A 17,089-nucleotide genomic window follows, 5' to 3' on the forward strand; every position below is an offset into this window, starting at 1 on the left:
CTCGTCATTGTAGTTGCATTTTGTACTATCGGTTGAAAACGCTAGTTTCATTGGTGCAGTGAGCGACTATTTTCATGTGCTGTTCGGATCTATCCAATTTCGGTGGAAACCGTAATTTTCCGCTGCTGAGAATTTGAGACATGCATTTGGAGTTGCCAGCTGTTCCCACATGAACACAGAATGAAGGTTTTTGGATCATAGCATGAGCTGGATCACAGCGTGACTGCAACAGTCCTAGCCTGCTCTAGAATCCTGACCAGTGGTCTGCTGCTGCATCTCCGACCTTCGTCCAGCGGTGTGTTTCCCCACCTGCATTGCAGTCATGCCATTGCGTCAAAGAATGCATTCCATTTCGCAAGAAAAAGTTTGTTTGTTTGTTTTCACAATGCCAACACGCGATACAATTTGTATGGCTTCCTCTGAAACTCTTGTGAAAATTCATGCATAATACTGCCACGCACCTGTCCTTGGCGAGAACATCTGCTCCGAAGTCTACGAGCATGGTGGCGACGAGGTGCAGGCCCTCGGCAGCGGCGACGTGAAGCGGCGTCCTCTGGTCGTAGTTCTTGCAGTTGGGGTCGACGCCGAACCTGAGCAGCCTCTTGAGCAGATCGACCTTGCCGTCCGTGACGACCCTGCACAGGTACCCTCCGGCATCCTCTAGGTTCAGGGTCGCACCGTGCTTCACTAGGAGAGAGGTGATCCTCTCATGCCCTGATTTCAGTGCTAGCAGCAACGGTGAATTACCAAATTTATCTGCAGTTTCAGATACGGCTGTTATAGGATGTATGGGTAAAAGAATGTGTACTTTACAAAAATATTTTTCCTGCATACCTATGCTGTTGACATTGGCTCCCCGCTGAATTAGGAACCTGACGATATCTTCATATCCTCTTAACGCAGCAACATGCTGTAAGGAGAGATTTTGGTAAATATAAAATTTGTCTAAAATTGTATACACAAAAGAAGGAATTACTGTATTGCAGCTCATATTTTCACAAAATGAACTTCTGAAGTCTGAATAGTAATTACTGTATGAGAGAGGTCACATACCAGTGCAGTCCTTCCATCATGATCAGGTTTACTCGGATCTGCTCCTGCACTGATCAGTCCTTTCAGACGGAACAAATCTCCATGGTACGCGGCATTGTTCACTCCAAGCACCAGCTCTGCTTCTTGCCTTGATATCAGGTAAGTGATATCTGATTCCAACTGCTTCCCCTTGGACTCGGTTGCTCGCCCCTACAGAACACTTCTTTTTTTCAGCTAAATTCTGGCCCGGGCTGCGGAAACATTTTACTCTCTTTGATTGACATGACATGCTTACCTTGAGTAGGTTGCTCAAGATCTGACGGCTATCTTTGAAGTAAATCTGCAGGATGCTGGTCAGGGACTGCTTGTCAATTCTCAGGAGGCTACAAAGCTCACAGACCCTGACTGTGTGTGGTTGTGGAACATTGCAGACTACGGAGACATCGCCGATGATGTCGTAGGGCAGGAGCTCTGAGATGATCTCCTCTGATCCATCTTCTCCCGTGGCCACCTCTTCCTGCAACAGCCACAAACAGGAATATGATGACTGAAGGTTAGCTGTTTGTGCTCATGCAGTGATGCAGCTCAGTTCTGTTTTCTCATAAATCTTGTATTTTTCTTGGAAAATGAACAACAGAACCATGATTGTAAATTTCTGTCGACAATTCGTACCAAGCATCCGTGTACCACAATATAAATTTGATCCACCACAGTGCCTTGCTCTAAGATAACCTCCCCAGGGAGGAAGAATTCTTCATGCAACTTTACCACCTGAAACAATGAACGGAAGGATTTGAATAAACACTATGCGTATACTGATTGTATTACTACTGAAAGAAGCTTCTGCTACATCTGCAAATAAATCTTACAATCTGGCTAAGGAAGTCTTCTGAGCATCCTCTGAACAGGTGCACTCTTGAAACCATGTCCAGATACAGTGTCTGGGACATCTGCAAACCAAAATACAAGTTCATATATAATCTTAACTACGTACATATGCATGCAACATTTTCAAATGAAGCTCTCCTGGTCATATATACTTCTGGTATGAACTATGAAGAAGAGTACCTTGGATCGTACAGCGACCGGGATGTCGTCGACGACTCTGTCCCTGGTGTAGCTGCTCTCGTACTGCAGCAGCAGGTGATCCTTCACCTGTGACCTGATGCCGGCGCCCAGCTTGTTCCTGTTCATGTACCTGATGAGGTCGGTCATCTTGTCCCTGAACCTCTCGGTCTTCGACCCCTTCACGATGAGCGCCGTCATGTTGCCGATCAGGTACGCGCTGAGGAGGATGCTGAAGGAGATGTAGACGACGGTGAAGACCATCTCCCTCGGGTTCACCGCATGGACATCGCCGTACCCGACCGTGGCCATGGTGACGATGGCGAGGTAGAGCGAGGTGACGTAGCGGGTGAGCAGGTCCATCTCCCTGAAGCTGATGTACCTGGTGCCCCCGAGCGTGAGGCTGCCGATCCAGGTGCCGCCCTCGCGCGCCGGCGGCAGCGTGGTGGCGAGGTAGTAGAAGACGCAGGCGGCGGTGTGCGTGAAGTGGAGCTCCACGGTGATGAGCTTCACGATGCGCGTGAAGAGGTAGCTGATCCGGATGTCCTTCTCCATCCGCTTGAAGAAGGCCAGGATGTTCCGGGCCCTGTACAGGCGCAGCCACACCAGGCACCGCACCACCTCCGTCCTCCCCGTCGCCTTGTATATGAAGTCCCATGGGAAGCAGCCGAGGATGTCAAGAGCGAAGCTTCCTTTGATGTAGCTGTGCGTGCGCAAGAACACCAGAAATTGCTAGGCCAGTCAAATCACGGTTTGAGAAAAAAAGATCAAAAGAATGGTGATGATCGAGGGCCAGATCGAGCAACCGGCCGGCCGGCGTGGCGTGGCCTCACCGCAGAGCGATCTTGCGCTTGTCGTACACCATCCGGTAGGTGTGGGCGTCCCTGTAGGCGAGGAAGAAGTGGACGGCGACGTCGGCGAGGAAGACGAGCTGAACGCACTCGAGGTCCAGCAGGTGCTCCGGGAGGCCCCGGAAGAAGCCGAACTCGAATGGGGTGAAGAAGGTGGAGTAGATGGACCACAGGAACATCGCGGTCGACCAGATCCTGTACCACCTGTGTGCAGCAGAGCAGAGATAGATCAGGCAGCTAAGCAGCTATATCAAGAACACTGGCATCATTGGACAAGCTAGTAGCCTAGTACGCCTGAATGAAAGTGAAATGCAACGGTAGGCAGTTATATCCTCCACTGCATGATTCCTGTCTTAATCAGGAACATCTCATTCCATGCAAAGGTTTTCTGATTGGCTGCTCAATAATCAATATCGATCTCTCATGAACGGCACATGTACGTGGAATGCAAAAAAGAGTTGCTTCTGCATGCATTGGCAGCTTCATCTTTTGCTACCTACCTAGCTAGCTAGCTAGCATCATCGATCAGCTGGAAGTGCTGACCGGATGAGATGTCAGATAAGAGAATGAGAAAAAAAAAAACTCTAATGTTACATACCTTCCATTAGGGTGTATGACGAAGCTGCCATAGAAGCAGTTTTGTGGAAGCCTGAGGGCGCTGCTGCTCTGCCAGCTGCTTCTCCTCGACTTGAGCTCCCTCGCAAACAGGGAGAGCCTGCTCCCCACAGAGCCATGCAAGGTGTCCGCAGCATCTATCTCATTCAACTCATACTCTGCAGACATCTCCCTCTCCATGATGCTCCTCTTCTTCTCGCTCGCTCGATCTCTCTCTTAATCTACACTACTCTCTCTTACCGCTGCTTTCGCGTCTCTCTATGCAATGCCATGCAAGTCCAGAACGCCACACACACAGGGCATATGCATATATATATATATATATATATATATATATATATATATATATATTAGGCACTCACAATACAAGACTCTATCACAAAGTCTAAGACAACTAATTATATATTATTTATGGTATTTTGCTGATGCGGCAACATATTTATTTAAAAAAAAGATAGAAAAAATAAGACTTCAAATCTTATTTAGATTCTAAATCCACATTGTTCGATGTAATAAATAACTTTAGATTTTATGATAGAATCTGTATTATGAGTGCCCTAACGTGGCCCTGCCACTTGTGGCTGTTAACAATGTTTGAAGAAGGAGCAACTGGCAGTTGAGTCATTCCGTCATTGGGTGCTGCACACAGACGACGACAGACGGCACTATAGCCAGCCACCAGCATTCGGCACAAGGTTTGTTGGGGGCTGGGGATGGATGGATGGCCGCCGGCCGGCCGGGAGACTCCACACTCCAGTTGCTTGCAGCACATGTCGTCTCTCTCGTCATCACCTCACCTTTAAAACGCTTAAAAAACCCCTGCTGCAGAGCGCATGGCATGGCGCACTCAATAAGCGCCTTTTTGCAGCCCTCTCCTCTTCCTCCCGGCCGGTGCAGGCCCTTTTGCTGAATGTGCCGATATACATATCTCTCATTGCTACAACTTGCGTTGCAGAAACTAAATTCAAGTTTGCTTGTGCGAGGTATGCCATCACTAATTTGTATATAGTTTGTAGGCAGCTACGTATTTTCCCATTTGACATGCCCACAGTGATGGTTGTTGCTGCTGCCTGCAACACTGCAATGGCCATCTCAACACTTTATGCATCATGCATGCAGCCAAGTCACTTTATGTAGGCTTTATCTGCATTGCAGCGCAAGGACAAGTCAAATATCCATATCCTGCAGGGATCAGCTGATTTCGGGCAGCTACCTTTTTTTTTTCTTTTTTTTTTCTTTTTTGCAGACAGACAGTAGCGTGCATCTGCCCGTTTGGAATTCCAGGCGTCGTTCGGAACACGAGAAAAAAATCGCCGGAACCGATATGACTCGTGCGTTCCAGTACCATTTGATCGAGGGCATTGCCGAATTCCCATGAACAAATTTGGCGGCGACCAAACTAATTAACAACAGTTAATGCGAAATTTGCCTAAGAGCATTCTCAATGCAGAAACTATGGTAGTTTCTATAGCTATTAATTGCACTGCCACGTAAGTAATTTGTTGATGTGGCAGATCATTTATTGAAGAGAGAGGGAGAAAAATGAAGAAACGACGTCTTATGTAGAAACGACGTCTACGCGAGATTTGAGACGAAAGAAACCGGTCTCTGCAGCGATGGGAGGGTAGCGTGCTTTCTTTCCTGTGTCTTCAGATCCCATGCGCCAAATCCTGTCCTCCTTCAGACCTTCACGAGCAGCAAGGAGATGAGAAAGCTTCGGTTGCGTGTGGCCACACAGAACTTGCCCCGCACATGATCTGACGAAATGAGTAGAGATGATTGGTTTGATTTTTTTAGACTCTATTACAAAATACTGCATTGGAATGTATAGTGTCCACGGGTGGTATCTTGTGTCATAGAAACTAACAGATAGTTTCTGTATTGGGAGTGCCCTAACTAATTAAAATATATATTATATTGGAACTAAGCTAAGCTCACCATCTGTGGGCTGCGGCCGGCAAATGAAACGAAGAACCAGCAAGGTTTTCCAAGTGAATTTCGACAAGCATCTAGGGCAGTTTCCGGCCGGTAATAACAAACTGGTCAAAGCTGAATCAAAGGGGTAGGTAAGTCGCTGTCAGGGTATCTTTGCTAGTGCGCATCCTGCGTGTCGTCTTCAAAGCCCAGAGTACCTGGGTGATGCCCCGGCCAGGGGGTCTCTTTGGCCACACAAGATTAAGGAAAGAGGTCAAAATTAAAGGTGGTAGTGAGTACTGACACCGTAACACAGGATGAGGCGATGAGCGTAGTGCGTTCACTAACCTGGCCTTTTACGTTGACACATGAATGGATGTCAAATTACAAGGCTGACTAGACGAAGTCCAAATTAACCTTCAGATAACTTTTTCTTCTTCTTTTTTTCGCGAGGAGGACGATATGGCTCATATGTTAACAAACATATGTTTTTATGTTAGCAAATTAAAATTTTAAGTATTTATCACCGGAGGGAGGGCTTGTTTAGAATGCAGGATTTTTTTCTTTATTCTTATATTTTCTCATGTGAAATTGAACTAATTTCTATGAGCATTACGATACGATTCTTGTGGGCCTGCATGGTTAAGGGTCTGTTTCGATTCTCTTATCTAAAGTTTAGTGGCTAAAGTTGAGGACTAAAATTTTATACCAGTTTCGCTCAGTTGTGTGGTATAAATTTTTTCTGAGGTGGTCTAAACTATAGACCATTTGAGCTCACTTGTGTGGTCTAAAATTTATGAGGTGGTCCAGACTTTAGACCACTTTAGCTCACTCCTGTGATTTAAAATTTTTGTGAGGTGGTCTAAACTTTAGACCACACTTTTTAGACATTTTGTTTGGAGTCTCAAGAGCTAATTAAAGTGGCCTAAAGTAGTGGCTAAAACTTTAGACTATGAGATCAAACAGGGCCTAAACATTACCATAAATACATTGGTCATAAACAATCATATAACAATGCTAAATCCAGCTGGTTAGCATTTCCTTCCAAGGCAAAGCAGCTTCAATTCACAAAAAAAAACAAACAACAATTCCTTTTTGCTGCACATTTGGATCCATAAGGATAAAAAAACTTTTCGTCAAGGTATATGCACTCTCTAGCAAAGACAAATATTTGCAAACAAGTTAGTGCAATTTTTTTTTTGGGGGGGGGGGGGTCCTTTTAGATGCACCGTACCAGCGTCTTAAACTAGCTGCATTATGCTGGACAATTAAAGGCGAGAACACTAGGGAAAAGAAGTGGAGGGGAGATGGATGGCCATGGGAGGTTGTTCCACTAATGAGTGCCAAATGGGGATTAGATTAATTACACCGGAGGAATTAGTGAGATGTTTGATGAGGGGAGTGTTTAGCTTTTGAAGAAGCTGTGGTTTGGGCAGGTAAAGTTTTCGGATTAGGACGAAGTTGTAGTGCATCCGACACTCACTACTTGAGGGGTTTGTGTTTTGTTCCTTTGGTTTTATAATTAAGCATGTATGTGCGAGCATGATAATGCTAATGTTTTGCTTGCACTAGTGCAAACTTGATTGAGCAATAAACTAATGTGTGGTGCATGGGTTCTGATGCTAAATGCAGCAGGGATTTGATATTCTGTTTAAACTGTTGCGCATTGCATATACAGTACTCCGATCCCTATATAAGACGCATTGGCTTTTTTCTAAATTCACATCTTTTACTATAGGCAGAATTGGCTGTAGGACATGTCAAATGGTGCCCATTAGCTGGAAGACATCCTCACTTCCACTAATTGCCCAGGGACACTCTTGTTCTGTGAAATGCTGCCAATGGACACCGCCACCCGGTCCACGCAGTCAAAGGCGTGCAAAATGACCTCTGGTGCCCCTAAGCCGCATCTGGCTGGTCTGGTTGGATCAAATAAAGATGGCCCAGAGCCGGCCGTTATTTCGCCCCATCTCCAGTCTCCTCCGTCCTCGTCTCCAGTCTCTTCTCCGTCCCCGTCTGCAGTCTCCTCCATCCCCTTTTCCTTCCCCGTCTGCAGTCTTCACCTGGAGCGGCGCAGGATGGCTACAGGCTCGGGCGCATCTTCATCGATAGGCTCGCGTGGAGGGAGTGGGAAGGGGGCTACGGGTGGGCAAGCGGCTACGGGTGGGCAGGCCTTGTGCCCTTTCTGCCGGACGCCAACTGTGGTGGAGCGGACGTCGAGGACCAACAACAACCCGCCGTCAAAATCCGAATCTAGGGTTCTTCCTGTTCATCTTTGGTTTCTTTTTTATGAACAGGGCAACATGAACTGCGGTTTCTTCATGTGGAAGCCAGTCGGCGCTGGTGAAGTCGTGGATGCGGCAACACTGATGGCTGGATTTGAGGGTCTGGAGAACAATGTGCAGGTCTTGAGCAATATTGTTCAAGCTCTTAGTGTCGATGTTAGAAGCATAGTTGGGCAACAGAGTTTGAATAGGTGGATGCATCTGGCCGGTTTGTTTGTAGGAGTTGTCATGTGCTTTGTCATGTACTACAAAGCATGAACTTTGGTTTGTATCGCTTTGTCAAATGAATGTAACCAAGAATCATTTGAGAATGCTAACTGTCATGTATTGTTGCTGAAATGTGCAAGTGTCTGATGCAATGCAATGATAGGTAGTACTTTGGAACATTTCCAGGCAGGCAACCAACATAAATTACAGAACCAAGTGCATAAATGACACAACCAAGTTCACAGGACATCTGCTAGTGCACAAATTACAGAACCAAGTGCTTAAATTACAGAACCAAGTGCATATGCTAGTGCACACGACCAACCAAGTTCACAAAATAGCACACAAAGTTTACAAAAGTTCCCAGAATAACAGAAGGCCATCTTGTGTCTTCCATGTGACGCCCTAGACCTCCAGCAACCTCTTCTTGCTCCTGGTGCAGCTGCTTGGACTGCCAGTTGTGGTACCTGGCACTTGCTTAGACTGACTCCTTATGACCGGGGAGGTTACAACTCTGCTAGATGACATATGTTATCAATTAGTTCTTCAAGTAACAACAAACAAGTGTACTGGTTATAGATGGATCACTTACTGTGCAGTAGTTGATGCATCATTCTGTGCAGCAGTGGTTCCCTTCTTCTTGTTGTTGGCTTGATTACCCTTGCTAGGGGCCTTCCTCTTCTGACTCTTAGGTGCATCTTGTGTTGTTTCTACAACCTCTACCACCCTTGGCTTGTTAGCCCTCTTCTTCTTCTTCTTAGATGGATCACTCACTGTTTCTTCTATAATCTCTATCACTTTTGGCTTGTAAGTCCTTCTCTTCTTTGGTGGTGCAGGTGGTGGTGCATCTGGGTCATGAACAGTTTCATTGCATGTTTTCTGTAGGTGTCCAAATCCACCACATCTTTTGCACCTTCTCTTTCCTTTGGTGCTGGATCCACCTTCTTCAACTCCAATAAACCTTCTCTTCCTTGGCCTTCCTGCTGCTCTTTTGCAGATTGGAGGAAGGAGTTTGAACCCAAGGTCTACCTTTTCCCATTCCTCCTTGCCTGGCATTGGAGGCACTGCAGATGCATAAGCTTTTTTGAACATTTGGACAGAGTAGTATGGATGCACATAATCCTCCAATGCTATCCTCCTTGTGCCAATGAAAGATATGGCATGCACACATGGAAGTCCAGTCAGCTGCCAGCCTCTACAAGTGCATTCTCTCTTCTCTAGATCAACAATGAACCTCCATGGAACTAGGTCCTTACTCACCCCTCCAACCTCTCCAACCATGGGGCCACTCCTGTGAATGCTGTAATTAAGGTTTCTGCTTTTGTTGTGCAACTCCTTCATTACTTGTGGCAAAATCATGAATCCTGACAGTTTATCAGCCAGCTGCATCCTAGTGCAAAACCTCTCCATGATGAGCTGTCTAATCTTGTCCATCAAGTCTAACACAGGTAAAGACTTGTACTCCCTGATCCAGCTATTGAAGGTCTCTGCAATGTTGTTTGTGACATAGTCAATCTTGCTTTCTGTGCTGAACTTGGCTCTTGCCCACTTTTGCTTGTGATTCTCCAAAAGCCATTGTGTTGCCTTTGGGCATGCTTTATGCATCTCATTCCAGTGCCTCTCATGGGTTGTCATTCTATAGCACCTTGATGCAGGCCACAAGTTCCTCTCAAAAACTTCTCCCTTAAACCTCTTCTGGAAATTCTTTACAAGGTGCCTCATGCATTCCCTGTGTTCCACTCCATTATTGAATACCTTTGTAACTGCTTCATCAATTCCTTTCCCTGCATCTGTGGAGATTACAAGACCTTTAGGAGAACCAATTGCCTTATGCAGCATCTTCATGAACCACTCCCAGTTGTCTTTAGTCTCACTGCCAAAGACACCATAAGCCACTGGGAACATCCAGTTATGGCCATCCACACCTACAGCTGTTGCTAACTGACCCTTCCACTTGGCTGTCAAAACAGTGGAGTCTATGCCTAAATAAGGTCTGCAACCTTGAAGGAAGCCATCAATGCATGGCTTCAGTGCTACAAACATCCTAGAGAATCTTCTTTCCATATTCACAATATCCCACTCAATATCTACAACACTACCTGGACATCTCTTCTCAATCTCCCTCTTCCAAGAAAAAACTTGTACAAAGCTGTCATCCCATCCACCCAATATCTTATCCAATGCCATCTGCCGGCCGTCCCACACTTTGAAGTAGCTCAGCTTAATGCAATACCTGTCTTGCAACTTCTTCCTCAAATCTGTTGCCTGAATAGTTGGATCTTCCCTAAGCCAATTTATAACTTTGTCCTTGACCCAGTGATTGGTAGCCATGCAATTGCTTTGTTGTTGTCCTGTCCCTGCACATTTATGCTTGTGTGGCATCTTCTTAATCTGCAGTGAACACAATAATCAATATAGAAACAACAAATCCAAAAAAAGCTTAATTACTGCTCGAAAATACCTGCCATGTCTTCCCATCTTGACACTGTGATGCATGAATCCTCCACCTACACCTCTTCGCCTTACAGTACGCTCTGTACCGCTTGGACTCACTGTAAGGAACTGCAAGTTCATACTCATTAAGCACAGCATACTGCCTAATGCACCTCTTAAAACAGAAACCATCCTCAAAAGTAACACCAACAGCAATTATAGGATTATCTATGTCAGTTACATGCACCAAACCAGCACAGTCCTTCTGATCATCCACTTTCAGTGGATCATCTTCTTCATCATCAGTGTCAGGATAGCAAACAGGGTTATCGTCTTCTTTATCATCATTTAGAACATCATTGTACTTCTCCCCCTCTTCATCTACTCCCACATACTCTACTTCATCATTCTCTCCCCAGTCAGCATCTTGAACCTCAGGCTCAGGGTCAGTACTGGCATCACTGTCATCAACTTCAACATCAGCCTCATCTCTATCATTAGCATCAGGCTCAGGGTCATTGTGCTCATCATCATCATCATCTATGTCAGGGGAAATGGTATCTAATGGCACACAAACATCAGGATTAGTAATAACACTAAGACTCAGTTGTGCAGATTTGTCCCAAGGATAAGTGTCAACAACATCAACTGTTAGTGGTACCTTCCTACTGTCCCAATACTGATCCAGTGCATGTAACAGTGAGCTATCAGAGTCTATGCGAACTGTCTCATTCTTTTCTTTGTCCAAATATGTAACTTGCAGTTCTTGATCCTGACCATGAGCTATATCCTCAGCAAGCAACTGATGAAAACCCATCCAATTGAATTCATCCTTGTCAACCACCCGAATCCAATTCTCAGTCACATGATAGTCACCGAGTCCATCTGGTCTTTGCTCTACATAGGCATTAACCCTAATCGCCAATCTACAAGCGCTGCCAGGATCCATCCTAATTCAACAAAAAGGAAAAAAATTTTACCGCAACCCTAACGCATCGTACGCATACAAATCGAAAACAACAGCGAAGAGAAGATGGAAAACTCACCCCTTTGGCATCCATTTGAATGGAGGACAAACCCTAGCCGGTGACCCAGGGGGCTGCACGCCCTTCCGACTGGGGGAGTCCATCTTCGGGCCTGTGGACGGGTCCTCCAGATCCTCAGCCCACCATGCTCGATGGATTCGTCGGCGACAGGGTGGATTCGACGGCGGGAGGCGGAGAGCGGCGGCGTATCGAGAGGCCAGAGGATTGGGGAGGGAGAGCGGCGGCGTATCGAGCGGCGGCGTATCGGGAGGCCAGAGGATTGGGGAGGGAGAGCGGCGGCGTATCGGGAGTCCGGGCCGTCTAAACCCTAACGGCGCCGTCCGTGCCGTCTAAACCCGGTTGAACCAGACCATGTCGCGCGTGTTGCCAGATGCGGCTCAGGGGCACCAGAGGTCATTTTGCACGCCTTTGACTGCGTGGACCGGGTGGCGGTGTCCATTGGCAGCATTTCACACAACAAGAGTGTCCCTGGGCAATTAGTGGAAGTGAGGATGTCTTCCAGCTAATGGGCACCATTTGACATGTCCTACAGCCAATTCTGTCTTTACTATATACTTAGATATACACTACAGTGATAATATATATCTAAAAATGTTAAATATCTTATATTGTGAAATAGAGGGAAGTACTTGTTTTGCAATATCTGTTGCATTACGCTTTCTAACTTTCCTGCACCTTTGATTTTATATACATGAACATGGAGATATAATAACATTACGTTCCAATTCATTCTTCAAACCAGGGAAGGAACAAGTATATGCCATGACATGGAGATAGTAACATGCAACAGCAAGAAATGTATAGATTTACCACATATAATTGTGGCCAATAATTGTCACGAAACAAAAGGATTTTCTAACCATAATATTAAATTGTTTTAATATATAATGGAATTAAGGTTACGGCTTCAGCCCTCTTCAAAGAAGTGGCAAAACTCCACATTTATTACAAATAAAAAACATCTTACACACCCAGAAGTTCGAATATCCAAAAAAAAAAAAGAACAGTAAAAGCTTTACCGCAAATTATATTAGACAAATAAAAAGAAAAAACCGTACAGTAAACTTTACAGAGGGCAGTCTCCAAAGGACTACTACCACCTTCAAAACCTCAAAACAAAAACCTCACAACTCAACCTATACAGAGCAATGAACCATGGAATGGCGCACAGGCACTAAGACTTAAAGACCTGGAGAAGAAAACAGCAAGAACAGCAAAACTTTAGTCAACTAATGTGGGATCTGGGTCTACTTGGGAAACCTGCTGCCTTTGTGCTATTGCAAGTCTGTACTGCATGATGTCGTCCTTGCATAGGGAAGCCATTTGGATCGGGGTTAGATGTTTCTGTTGGAAAATCCTTCTATTTCTCTCTTTTCAAACATTTCACCAAAAGTAAATTAGGACCCCATCTACCTCTCTTCTCTGATTTTTGTCAAAATTACGGCAACATCTCCACCAGAAGGCATAAATAGAGCCTTGACAATTGACTGAATTCAACACTGACAGATTGAGCCACTGCTTAAGATCCTCCAAACCTCCTTTGCAAACGGACAATCTTTGCATAAATGGTCTGGAGTTTCCAGATTGCTGTTGCACAGCTTGCAGTCTGTATCTTCAGTCCATCCCCTTTTGACAAGATTGTTTGCAGTTAGTATCTTTTTATGCAGCAAAGTCCAAGCGAAGAAGCGACGACATTTGTGCTCCACCTTCGGCTTCCAGAGTTAGTTTGATCTTATATCATCTTCGACCAAATTGTTCAGCACACCACCCCTCTTAATGCATCCCAAAGTCGACGAATTGAATTACTTCTTGCGAGTTTGGTGGGTAAATATGATGAATCCACCTGTTCTGAGTTAGCGCCTGATACACTATGATTTTCTTCCTTCTAATCTTTGCAAACAGCAACGGCGCAATTGATTTAGGCATTGCAGCATTTAACCAGTTGGCCGGAGCACCAGAAGAAGTGTAGTGCCCTCCACTCTAGTAGACAACCGTAATATTATTATGATGCCATAAACCTTACGCCATAAAGCTTCGTAATTCAATCCATAAATAAATCAAACGAAAAGGACAAACGCAAAAGCAGCATCTACAAAAAATGGCTCCACTTTCTTCCCGAAGGAGAGGACGACACCTTCTCATCCTTTGGTCTGTATTCTCTCTCTCTCTCTCTCTCTCTCTCTCTCTCTCTCTCTTCATTTTCCATTCTGGCATTATATTTTACGATGACTAGAAATGCGTCAATTAGAAGCTAGCAAAGTCGTGGACACGTCATCCACACAATCAAGCATTCACTAATTATATAATCTGCCCATGGTCCTTTGTTCTCCCATTTCTTAGATAAGGATACAATCGCTGTGATTCTTTTAATTGATATTTTCTTATGCAGGTTGGGTTACGCAGAGCACACTTTGGAAGCATAAATTTTCTGAGCCGGTGATCCCAGGGGTTTTTTATTGAGAATTTTGTTTTTTTTTGTCAAGTTAATTATGAAAAGCTGTAGCAACCATAAAGCATGAGTTGGTTAAACCACGCTAGGAAGCTCCTCTGCATATTTAGGTGCATAAGCTTTGGCGTTCCGGATACTCGATTTTTTTGAGTTGGGTAATTCAAAATTTGGGTAATGAAAACTGTTACTCGATATTAGTCTCGAAAAAACACTACACTACTTGTAATTTCGGATACCCGATAATTCGGGTATTCCTGATTTATCCGAATTTCAGAAAACAACAAACTACACAAAATTTCAATAACAATTTATATATAATTTCAGCAGCAATTTGTATAGAATTTCAATAGCATTTTGTAGAGAATAATATATTACGGTCACTTGTTCAAATAAAGAGAATTATATTCTAATAAATTGATAAGTTCTAAAGTTTAACTAACAACACATAATAAATACAAAGACATACAAATGTTGGGTAATTCGTGTAGTTTGGGTACCGGAGGATATTACCCGAATTACCCAAACTAATTTTAAATAATCAAAATTGCTATCCGAATTTATGATTGGGTACCTCGGGTCCAAGTCCGGTTAATGGGTATCGGGTATTTTGCCCAGGCTTACAGGTGCATGACAAAAACTATGTATCTAGAAAAACTAAAATAATTTAGATTTGAAATGAAGGAAGTAGTTATATTACGAAAATATGTATCCAAACATAATGCACATCTAGATGCATTACAAAAGTTTTTTTTATCTAGAAAAGCCAACATGACTCAAATTTAGATTGGATGGACTAATTATATATTGTGAAACTATATATGCCACAAACCGAGTCAAAAAATTGTGTTCTCAAGTCATACCAACTTAGAGATCATATAAGATTCAAATAATTCAAAGCAGGGAATAAGATAGAGCGTGATATTAGAAAAATATATGAAAAATGTTTCATATTTTTCTCGTTAAAATATTTTTATGAAAAAATTTAAAATTAAATTATATTTTAGTATTTTAAATAATATATTATTCTAGAAAAAATGTTTACATACTTTTTGAATAATATTTTCAAAAATTATTGTAAAGTATAATTGACTCCTGATCTAGGGAAGTTTTAGTATTTTAAGGAGTTACAATCATCTAGTCTAGTTTTGTAGTTGAAGGATATAAATCGGACTACCTAATAGTTGATGGCCAGATGGACTTATTACCCCCAAAAAAAAAGAGAGGTATGTGTGCTGGGCCACGGTGGCCCAGACCACAAGAAACGCTGACTTGGCCCAGCCCACAAGGGACGCCGACTAAGATGCTTCGGGAGATCTCTCCCGCCATCAGGTCGTTAGCGGTGGTGCGGCAAAGCCTCTGCAACAACCTCGAACCCTCTCGAGCTCGTCGAACCTTCTCGCTCGCCACCGCGCTACCTCCATTCTCCAAATAAACTCCGTCACCACCCTATAAATGCACCCCGCCTCGCCGCCCGTCACCATCTAGAAAGAAGGAAGCGGCAACTTCGGCTTGCGCATCGATCTTGAAATTTTGGCGAGTGTCGACGACCTTAATCGGGTGGAGTTTCTTGCTCACCGATCGTCGAGGTCTGTTCGATTGAAGTTCGAAGTGCGCACGCACTGAAGCCGTCGGGGTCCGTGACGATGTCGAGGAGAACCGCAGCGTTGGCGCTCGCGTGCCTCGCCGTGACGACGGCGGCGCTGGCGGACGGCGCTCTGCTTCCGTGGTTCGGCGACGGCAGGCGCGGCGGGCGCGACGAGGCGGCGGCGGTGTCGCCGCTGTCCGACGTGGGACTCCTGGCGGACCCGTTCCGGATCCTGGAGCACGTCCCCTTCGGGTTCGACCGGGACGACGTGGCCATGGTGTCCATGGCGCGCGTGGACTGGCGCGAGACCCCCGACGCGCACGAGATCGTGGTGGACGTGCCCGGGATGCGCAGGGAGGACCTCAAGATCGAGGTGGAGGACAACCGGGTGCTGCGCGTGAGCGGCGAGCGGCGGCGCGTCGAGGAGCAGAAGGGCGACCACTGGCACCGCGAGGAGCGGTCCTACGGCAGGTTCTGGCGCCAGTTCCGCCTCCCCGAGAACGCCGACCTCGACTCCGTCGCCGCCAGCCTCGACAACGGCGTCCTCACCGTGCGGTTCCGGAAGCTGGCGCCCGAGCAGATCAAGGGCCCGCGCGTCGTCGGGATCGCCGGGGGAGACGGAGACGGCGGCGACGCCAAGAAGAGCATCGGCGCTGGCGCTGGCGCCGGCGCCGGGGACGATCATCAGACCAAGAAGGTGGAGCTCTGAACAGTGAAAATGAGGAGATGGCTGTGCCTAGTATGTTCTTTTGTGTGGTCTGTATGTTTTGAGTACTCCACGACGTGTATCCACTTGTAGAGGAAGTGTGCGATGTTAACTGAGGAATAAATAAAAACATACAGTACTACTAGTGATCTTTCTTCAACTCAAAACACAGTTACTGATGGTCTTGCGAGACTGAGTTTTATTTTTTGACTAATTGGTAGTAACTGCATTTGTGAACTAAAAAAAATTGGTAGTAACTGCATTTCAAAATCTGAAAGTAATGTGTGAAATTTTATACGACTGTCTGGGTTTATCAGATAGTGCGGTTACTCCTGCTGTTGCTGGTAATTGCTTGACGCTGAACGATCCAACAGATGGATACATTTGGTCCTGGTCCATAGCGCCGAACGGGCATGCGGCAAGCCCCGGCGTCGCCGAGCCGATGGCCAGGCACTAGCGTTGGCGATGGTGTCAGGATGGGCGAAACAACCGGTGAACAAGTATAACCATGAGCACGGAAATTTCTGTGAAAAGCCGCACGCAAAGGTAATCATCACTGGTATTTCAGGCTCTATTTGGACCACCTTAGATTATAGTGATTCAAAAAAATAATCTCTAGGTAATCTATAAACACCCTAAATCATATGATAACCCAACTGATGGATTATAAGAATTATATTATTCATCTTCAACCTACTAGGAGATTCAGGGCTCTAAACAAGCGAGATTATTATAATCATTGATCTAGATTACTATAATCCTAATCATAATCTAGATTTTGTTATAAGCTATAGTGAACCAAATGGGGCATCAACTTATTTGGAAAAAAAATCATTACGATTTACAATGCGTTGTTGACTCATCATAAACACATTACTAGAGGAATATTTATGGTGACACA

General features: G+C 45.1%; 2 protein-coding genes across 2 annotated transcripts; one reads left to right on the forward strand and one right to left on the reverse strand.

Annotated features, from left to right (window-relative positions):
- On the reverse strand, window positions 61-3,792 carry LOC8075862 (potassium channel KOR2). The gene is given in 10 exon segments (XM_021463409.1): window positions 61-309; window positions 462-756; window positions 835-910; window positions 1,054-1,242; window positions 1,328-1,549; window positions 1,705-1,803; window positions 1,902-1,973; window positions 2,101-2,800; window positions 2,931-3,152; window positions 3,547-3,792. Coding segments are annotated over 10 exon segments (2,292 nt in total). The 5' UTR covers window positions 3,744-3,792; the 3' UTR covers window positions 61-89.
- LOC8080360 (23.2 kDa heat shock protein) lies at window positions 15,373-16,349 on the forward strand. The gene has a single exon (XM_021463828.1). The coding sequence runs from the start codon at window positions 15,541-15,543 to the stop codon at window positions 16,189-16,191; it is 651 nt and encodes a 216-aa protein (XP_021319503.1). The 5' UTR covers window positions 15,373-15,540; the 3' UTR covers window positions 16,192-16,349.

Source organism: Sorghum bicolor, chromosome 6 (assembly GCF_000003195.3).
Source record: "Sorghum bicolor cultivar BTx623 chromosome 6, Sorghum_bicolor_NCBIv3, whole genome shotgun sequence".
NCBI classification, from domain to species: domain Eukaryota; kingdom Viridiplantae; phylum Streptophyta; class Magnoliopsida; order Poales; family Poaceae; genus Sorghum; species Sorghum bicolor.